The following is a 10173-nucleotide window of genomic DNA, read 5'->3' as shown; positions in this document are numbered from 1 at the left end:
AAAATGTGCTATGCTTACGCGAAAGAAAGAAATCAGGTAAAATGAGAAATATTTTATGTTAAAAGAATAAGAAATAAAGTAATATAAAATAATATGAAATAAAATAATGTAAAATAAAACAGTATAATATTAAATAACGTAAAATAAAACAATATAATATATTAAATAAGGTAATATTAAATAAAATAATAAAAAATAAAATTAAAATATAAAGCGAGGCTAAATATTTGATAATTACGTTCATAAAATAACAAGGGTTAGCAAAAAAAAAAAAAAAAAAAAAAAAAAAATCAAATTCTCAGGTGTTACTCGCGTAATAATAAAGAAGTAACGAATTATAAGAAAGTTTAGTTATTCACGTTTTTATTTTAGGGTATAATGATGTATATCAACGGTTTGTAATAGAATATATATACATCCATATATATTACGTATATATTAAATATATACACATGCTTCTATTACTTGCCGTTTTAAGAATATGGTGTTGTCAGCATCTTCCAAAGATATGTTTCTCTCCATGTTTACATATGTATCTCTGCATGCATATATTTTATACAAGTATAAATCCCTAAGTCATAAATGTAAAAAAAAAAATATATACACTGAAGATCTTACTAAAAAATGTTAATATATACACTTTATATGCTTTTACTGCAAAAAAAAACATCCACGGAGAAGAACTTCCCGTTAGAATAAATGGTCGCTAAAAGAAGCATAAAATGGAGTTATAATTCTGTTTACAATTTTGAATACAATTTATTTTCACAATTTTGTTCGCAACTTCGTTAACAGCTTTGATCGGATTCTCCTTTACATTTTCTTTCACAGTTTCGATTGCATTTTCGTTCCCAGTTTCGATCGCATTTTCGTTTACAATTTTATCCACAAGCTTGTGTATGTAATTCTTTACACATCTTCTTTTTCGTTCATTCCTTTTAACCTAGAAATTGTCCTTTTGCAATAAAAAAAAAAAAAAAAAAATTGAGGAAAATAAAGCAAAATTAAAGAGGAATATATAACAACACATATCATGCATATTCCTAATTAATTTTCGACCGTTTTTGTATACTTTTTAAAAAATTGCTTATTACTACAGTGAATGAAAAAGTAGTAAGGAGTTTTCAAGGAAAAATTTCCCTATATTTTATATTATGGACATAGGTGATTTAACAGTATAACATTTACATGAATTAATATGAACGTGAATATAAAAAAGCATATCATATCCACATGCTACTCAAAAGAAAATAGCAAATGTGTCACATTAAAGGTAAAGTGCGTCTTAACCTTCTTCCATTATGATATTCCAAAACAAAAGTTATGTGTATAAACATGGGCATAAGCTATTGTATATATGTGACGAGGTAACGTACTATGCTAGATAAAATATTGATTCTGCACACAGTGTAGAAATATATCCGACTATATGTTTATTTTGTTTTCTTGCTTGTCACTCCCACATTTAAAACTCGAGATGTGCTTTTTGCATAAGTGTAAAGAGGACGTATGGAGATACCTTGCTTACAAGCAGAGAATTAAAATATCATAACATTAGGAGTAAAACAGAAAAATGCTTATTTATATACATATATACAAAACAGTAAAATAAATGTTCTTCAAAGAACGGCACAGTGTTGCAGGATTATGACAATAAGCCTCGTGATTTTTACATTTTTCAAAATTAACACTGGTAGATATCGCACAGTTGGGTGTCGTTACTTATCAAATTGTCATACCTCATTATATTTCATACATTATATTACCCTTTTAACGTTTACAAAAAAAAATATCATTTAAGTATTTTTTGATACTAAAATTGTTTTCTTTTAATATTGTTCCTAATTTTAAATAAAAAAAAATGGCCTCCAAAAAAAAAAGAAAAAAAAAAAAACCTTTAAATATGGTATAAAAAAAAAAGCAACAATAAATAATTGCTCCAACATTTAAGATAAACATTGGTATCAATGTTGAAGACAAGATAATACATACTTCTGCAGGAAAATCCTATCAAAATTAAACTTAAGTTTAGGATAACAAAAGTTCCTTGTTTTTTTAAAAAGATATAAAAAAAAAAAATGTCATAAATGCAATGACAAATTTGACGGATATATATTATGGTAAATTAAAAATGGGATATTTTTAAAAACAGTTTTAAAAAAGACAAAACGTTAGGTGTGCCAAAGATGTGCACTTTTTTTAAAGATGCGTATTTTTGGCATAGTTTTATGCATTCTAAAAAAAAAAAAAGAAAAAAAAAAAAAAAATCAAAATTGCAACTGCAACTGCAACTACAACTACAACTACAACTACAACTACAATTAAAATTACAGCTTTGCTGAAATTGTACATTTGAAAGTACCTAGAAGCATAAATGTACACTGGGGACATAAAAATTAATCGGATGGTTTAAAACGAAATGATATAGCATTTGTGTTAATTTTTGAATAAGTCTGGTTTGCGTTAAAAATGGAGATTATATAAGATAAAGAGATTGAATTTTTTCAATCGTTTTTCTCATGATACGATGAAGGGATGTTATTCCTAATAAGAAACCATCATCTTTTTCATTTCTATTAAAATTAGCATGGGCAAAATCGATTATATATATAGTTGCACTTTTCAAAATTTTGCTATTTAATTTTGATTGCATATAAATGTTTTTTTCTTCTAATGTTAGTGACTGTTCAAAAATATTCTGAATTTTCTCCTTAAAGTTAAAAATGTCTTCGTAATATTCATCTTTCCATTTGTTGAATTTTTCTTCTTTATTTTTCTTTTCTTTCATTGAATTTTGGTCCAAGTTATCATTATTTATTTCGGTTATGTCTCTTTCTTGGCCGTTTATAAATTTCTCAAAAGTATGTAGATGATCAGATGTCGCGGCTGACATCTCACAAGTTATATTACCCTTTACATCTATACTTCCCTCCAGATCGTTCTCATTTTTAGAGGGATCAGAATCAAAAACAAATAACAAGCTAGCTCCATAAAAAACAAAGAATTGCTGTGTTTCAAAAAAATTCTTCATGTGTTCTAATATCAGGAGTAATTTTTTTAACAAAAGTATGGAAATATGCACATTATCGCAAGCTAAAAAATACGACTTAAAAATATCTACAAAATCATCATCCTTTTTTACCGAATGTGCATCTTCCTTTGATGTGAAAAATGGTTCTTGTTTTTTTTTGTTCCATCCTATTATACTTGTTAAATGAAATCCATGTGACAAACACGACCTCATTTTTGCCTTTTGAATTTTTTTTTGTATGGATTCTTCATCACAATCATCACCATATAATCTGGCTCCCATTTTTATGTCCATAACACATGGATGCCTCATTCTGCATAACACATTCGCTAAACAAATGGCAGTTTTCTCTTCATCACCATTTAAATTTTTCCCTGAATGATTCATTTTTAAGCGTAATTTTCCATTCTCTTGATCCAATTCAATATTTTTGTCCTTTTTTAAAACTTCTTCATCCATTTTTATTATACTGATATTACTGTTCATAGGGTTACTACTTTTTGACTCTATCCTATTTTTCTCATTATCATTGTGTTCAGAAAAATCGTGGCTTTTGTTTTTGTCACATTCACTTGGATTCGTGTGTATTTCGTCCGAATTTACTATAACGACACCGTATTCATAATTCCCCAAAGTATGGACAATGCCCTTATTGCTATTGTTTATCTTGTGATTTTCATGATTTGTATTATTCTTTTCCCTGTCATAGTTTTCATCAGTCATGTCTATTACATCAGCTACGTTCATATTATTAGCCACATTTACATTATCATTGACGTCTACTTTATCAGCTACGTCTACTTCATCAGCTATATCTATTACATCTCCGTTCTTATCAATTTCCTTCTTCACCTCTTCTCTATCTGGTGTACAATCGTTTGGATATATGTTGGAATCCTCGATAAAACTCTTATTGTGATTAGCTACTACTTCATTCTCTTTTGTTTCATTTATTCCTTCTAGGAATTCGACATGATCACCTGCATTTGTCTCTTTAACTGGTTTAATTGTTTTAACTGCATTTATCATTTGCATTATTTGTACTTCATTTTCCAATTCACATTGGAGTTGATATGACTCCCCTTTTCGATAACCCAATTGGAACAATTGATTTCTCCTCAAGAAAGAATAATAACATGGAACAGTAAACTTTATAAATTCCTTAGCATGTTTTTTTTGTTCTTCGGAAAAAACTACATTCAAAGAGAGATTATTAACTCTTACTTTGTCTTCAAGTACTGCTGAATAATCAGACATGGTTTCTGAAATGCATATTTCTTTACCACAGCATAGATATAACCATGCATAGAAATATGCTTCTAACTCAGAACAAAGTTTTATTATTCTCATGATTTTCTTATGTATTGGTAATACCCACTGATTCCTATGTCCACTACAATAAAAAAATATGAATCCTTTTTTTCGCTTCGTATACATGGTAAACGAGTTTTGTAACTGATCTTTACAATATTTCAAGTTCGTAAGGTCACAATTCAGATGAGAATCATTTTCATCAGTCTCCTGTAAGATAATTGATAATTGTTCCATGTTAGGGGTATGATTCATACTTGTAGAGTGTTGCATATTGAGAGCATCCTCTTCCTCTACCCTTTGATCTCTTACACAATTATCAATTGTGTCATTTTCATTACTATTTTTATCACTGACTTCTTCTATGTTATTATTCTCTTTGGGGATTTCTGAGTGATTCCATATATCGATTTCCTTCATATTTTTATTCTTATCAGCTGATACATGAAAATTATTCTTCTGTTTTTTCCTTTTTTTTGTCATTTTAGAGATGGATGATGAGTATCCAGTAGGTGAGTTGTTCATCATATTAGATGATTTATTCAATTTCAATTTTAACTTATTCAGCATAATTACCTTTCGTCTATTGTTCATACTACTATCAGAGCTTTGGCTGTGTTGCTCTAGTTCATCATTAGATATGTATAAATCGCTATTTGACAAATTTGACATGGTTGTAGATGATTGTGGATATTGTTTCATATTTTCCTGGTGGTATTTATTATATTCTTTTTCATTTTCATTAACATAAAAGTTTAATAATGCACCACCAGAGTTTTCTTCCCCTTCGATAAGAGTGTCCTCATGATGGTAACAATTCTTTCCATATTGATCAACTACACAATTACCATCCTCATTATTAGAGTAGCTATCCCCTTGAGGACTATTATCATTTCTGTCATTTGATCTACTGTATATATTAATAGTACGATCACGACTTATTTTTTTATTTTCAAATCCTTTTTTTTTCATAAATGTGTTATAAGGTGGCAATTTAATATTTAAATGGAATGGGTCTCCTTTCAGTATACATAAAAAATATTTTATTACTTTATATGTTGAGTAGTGTAATTTTCCTGCTGTAATTAATTCTTTTTTTTTTGATGTTATGTTAGTTGTGTATGTTTTTCCACCAGAATGTTTAAACTGTTCATATGAATTTTTATTGTGCCAAGTATTGTTTTTAAATTTATAAAAATTAATATGATCACATTCTTTATTACTATTATTAATGAGATTCCCATGTTTTACTTGTCTCCAATCTTCCATCTTCTTAAATATAGAATCCTTCGAATTATCTGCAGCATTTTTATTTACTACTTCGTTTGATTTATTCGTATTATTACCATTTGAAATAATTTCTTTTTTTGATTGTGAGACATTGGATACCTTTTCTAAGGCACCTTCTGTAGTTGTTCTTTCATCCTTAGCTAACTGTGCAGTTGTGTCCGATTCATGTGCTATCTGATATTGCATTTTTCGATTTTTATTCTTTTTAATTAATGCTTTTATACATGCTAAAGTACATTTGGGAAGGTAATTTAAGTTGTATCCACCTTCTAAGACTAAGATTATTCTTCCTTTACAAAAAATGTTTGCGAAATGTTTTAACTGCAATGTCATCCATTGATAGAAATTGTGCGTGAGATTACACTCCCCTAAAGGATCATTAATGGATGCATCAAACCCACATGATATAAAAATAAATTCTGGTTGAAAATTTTCCAAAATGGGCAACAGTAAATACTTAAAAACATAATAAACATCACAATTGTTGTATCCTTTTTCTAGCGGTACATTGATGTTAAACTTGTACCCGTTTTTACTCCCCAGTTCACTTTTGGCTCCTGTTCTTGGGTAAAACAAATTTTCTTCATATGATCTAAGATTCCTCTTGTACTTCCTATTAGTTTTGGGCTTTTTCTTCCTCATTGTCTTCGTCTTTGCGTTCATCTTCGAGCTCGTGTTCGTGCTCATACTCGTGTTCATGTTCATATTCCTCTTTTGTGTTTTCTCTTTTTTCTTCTCCGAATTCAAAGATTTATTTATAATTCCGTTAGAAGAATCGCTTGAACTGGAACATGTCAATTCCCCATTAACTTCACTAGTTCCATCATCTGGAATTGTTCCTGATTTGGCATTCCCATTAGAACTCACCTTAAATCCTTTACTACCACTTTTGTTGTTCTCTCCTTTTCGATTCCTGATACTTTTTCCATTGTCATCTGAGCCATCTCGATTCTTCCCCTTTTCTCCATTAGATGTCTTTCCACCTAATGTGTTAAGACATCGTCTACTTTTCCTCTTTTGCCCTTTAGACTTTTTCTTATCAAATCTATGAATTGAAAAGCACAAAACATCTTTATCGTTATAAAAAATTTCCTGTGTTCCATTGTCATGATGTACATCCCAATCAAAAATGAAAATTTTCCTTATTCCATATTTTTTAAAAATATATTTGCATGCCACACTGATATTATTGAATATACAAAAACCTGATGGATTATTTCTACTACAGTGATGACCTGGAGGTCTTATTGCAGCAAAACCACAATTAATATCTGTAAAGGAATTGCTATTATTTGTGCATTCTTTAACGTTACACATGGTGGTTGAATAACTTCTATAAAGTTTATTAAAAACGGGAAATTCTTCTTTATTTGAAGGATTATTATCTGCGCATGTATTTTTGGATACATTATCATCTAATTCGACGTCGTCGGTTGGCTGATTTATTGAAGAAATTGCTTCATCTATCAAGCTCTTCTGTTTTTGAGGTGAACTCACTTCACATAGCCTGAGAACACTCTCTTCCTTATTATTTTTATGAGGGATAGAAATATTCTCATTTGGAGTGATCATATCATAAGCTTGGTTACTATTGTAGCAATAGTTAGATGTGCTGACTGTTTTATTGTTAATTTTTTTAAATGGGATATTGGATTGTTGCTTATATTTATCACATTTAATATTACTATTATTTCCTTTATAAGGAATATCAAAATCGAGGTGATGATTTGAATCGTTGTGCTGAAAGTGGTGCATTACATGCAGATTACTTTCAGATTTGGAGCGTTTCAAATGATTATAATGATTAATTTTGTTTCCCATGTATCTTCTTACACTACTTGGAGGAATGTTTTTAAAAAAGTTGTAATTATATCTAAATGATTTTTTAAAGTCAATGTATTTAAATTTTTCATTTTTATTTGATAATATAGCATCACATAAATTTAGGAGGCCTCCAACAGCTCGCTTCGAAACTGTCCCCGTGTAAGAAGTATAATATGTGTCATGTTTGTCAAAGGGATATATAACATCTTTTTTTTTATATTTTAATATTCTTTTTAATGAATAAAATATGTTATTAATATGACTTGTCGAATGACATTCTTTAATTTCTTCAAATAATGCTTCTCTACATTTTATTTGTACCATTTTATTTATTACATTTTTTTCTTTCAAAATTTTTATAATGCATTTTATTCTATCAGGACTTTCAACATGATTTTCATCAAAGTGTAAATTTTGGCACATGTATTCTTCATCACACACGAAACCTATGCAATCATATTCTACACTTTGGTTACAATTTTTTGGAGATGAAAAGATTTTTCCATTTTTTACTTCACTCAAATCGTGATTCTTCCTATGTTGTATAGGTTTATATTTATAAAAGTTGTCTATAGCTTCCCTCTCTTTATTCATCTTACTGGAACTTTTAGATATGCTATAGAAATCCTCTTCTGTAAGGTGTAAATTTTTGTTCGGCTTCACAGGATTATAAGGTACTATCGCTTCAGCATATGTATTAGGGCCACCATCCGGAGCATCATGAATTGAAGGTTCAACATCTGTATCTTCTTCCATATCTGAATCTATTTCTAAGATATCATCACATTCTATATAAAAACTGTTATTTATGTATTCATTTGTATTTCCTTTTCTTTTTAATGATAAAAATATTTTATCCAAAATACGTTTGTTTGCATTGAATTCATCATCATTATTACTGCTTGTGGATGAATGTTGACTTCTTTTCATTTGTCTATTTTTCCTAATTGAGAAATTATTAACCACTTTATTCTTACCTTTTGAAGTGTTCTTATTTATGATATTATTCCTTATCCCAAGACCTTGTTTCACATTTCTAATTTCCCTTTTTTCATTAGATTTTTTTTTTTTTTTTTTTCTTCTATCTCCTTGGCTAATATCACTTCTGCTCCTCCTTTTTTTATGTTCCTTTCCTCTTCCTGTATTATTTTTTTTTCTTGATGTATTTTTCGTCTCTAATTTCTTCTGACGTCTCCCTTCTGCGTTACTTTCTAATTTTTTCCTCTTACTGTTGCTACTTGTTTGATCGCTCCAGGACCGTTTGGTAAGAGATGGGCTACTGAACGATCTGTTAACTGTCACTTGGGGATAGCTATCAAGTGATCTCCTTACTCGATTATTACTGATGTGGTTACTACTGATGTGGTTACTGCTGATATGGTTACTGCTGATGCGGTTACTGATGACGTGGTTGTCACTGACGTGATTACTAGTTATACGATTCATGTCACTGTTTTTTTTATTCCCCACTATGCTACTTCTCATGCTGTTACTTCTCACGTTTCTACTTCTTACTCTATCCCTCCTGATGCTACTAGTAATAACGCTGTCACTTCTGACACTACCACTTCTCATTCTTCCACCTCTCATTCTTTTATCACCAATTCTGTTACTTCTCCCATTTGCACTTCTCAAATTTGGACTCCTCTCATGATCATCATTTGCAACTGTATTATAGCCACCAAGATACAAATCATCCTGCTCTTCTTCATTGGCATTTTCATCTATGTTATTTGTTCCTCTTAAATATAAGCTAATATCACTTATGCTATTAAATTTTTCTATTATAAAATTGTTAAAATATGCACGTTTATCTGGTAACTTTAAGCGTGCTATAGTATCTTGTTTTAATGAAGATTGCTTATTATCACTTATATTCTCGTTATATGTTGTCTCGTTTTTCATATTTGCCTGTCTGTTTTTTTTTTTTTTTTTTGTGACGTTTCTATTTGGGTATCAAGGGGCCAGTTGCGTGCGTGTCTATATATATATATATATATATATATATATATATATATATATATATATATATATATATGTGTTATATGTGTGCGTTATAGGTGTGTGTTACATGTGCGTATTATATGTGAGTGTATACGTATTTATGCTTCCATATACTTTTGTATACTTTCTCTATGCGTGCATGCAGCCCCACACACTTGCACACGTGGATTTTGGATCCTTATGGGAATACAGTATGTCTTTACACATACATTCATGGACAAATTGTCAAATGTATGTATATTCAAGTTAATCTCATTGGTACCCTTTTAATGTTATTCGACGTGAATATCTTTTAAATGTACGAATATGTGTAAGGTTAAAGGAGTAATTTTTCATATGATTGAAGAGCACATTATTGACATGAACAAAATGCAGTCTTTATGTTCTTTTTTTTTTTTTTTTTTTTTTAGATCTTTAAAATAGTAGTGAATTGTTTTTTGAAATTTTTAACCTTTCTTCTGGGGATTGTCTCCCTAACTTCTGTGATGATTTTATTTTCTCACCTATTTCACTCTTATTTTTGCAAATTTCCGCTAATATATGTTTGTAAAAATAAGTTTTTCTATTTTGTGGTTCGTTTTTTCTACACTATTGTTTTGACTATTTACTTAGGAATTACTTTGTACATTTGCTTAATTATTATTTTTGTATATTTGTTTAACTACTATTTTGTCCTTTCATTTAGCTCTTGCATTGGCTATTACACTGGCTGT

The 10173-nt window shown here is 29.4% G+C and overlaps 1 protein-coding gene across 1 annotated transcript; it reads right to left on the bottom strand.

Annotated features, from left to right (window-relative positions):
* Window positions 1-2476: 2476 nt before the first annotated feature.
* PGO_080670 (histone deacetylase 2) lies at window positions 2477-9361 on the bottom strand (the record flags this gene model as incomplete). Its single annotated transcript, XM_028687291.1, has 1 exon — window positions 2477-9361. The coding sequence occupies one exon, from the start codon at window positions 9359-9361 to the stop codon at window positions 2477-2479; it is 6885 nt and encodes a 2294-aa protein (XP_028543092.1).
* Window positions 9362-10173: the final 812 nt, after the last annotated feature.

The sequence above is a fragment of the Plasmodium gonderi genome, assembly GCF_002157705.1.
Source record: "Plasmodium gonderi DNA, contig: Chr08, whole genome shotgun sequence".
NCBI lineage: Eukaryota > Apicomplexa > Aconoidasida > Haemosporida > Plasmodiidae > Plasmodium > Plasmodium gonderi.
The sequence above is the reverse complement of the archived record's forward strand: the minus strand, read 5'-3'. Positions and strand labels throughout refer to the sequence as shown.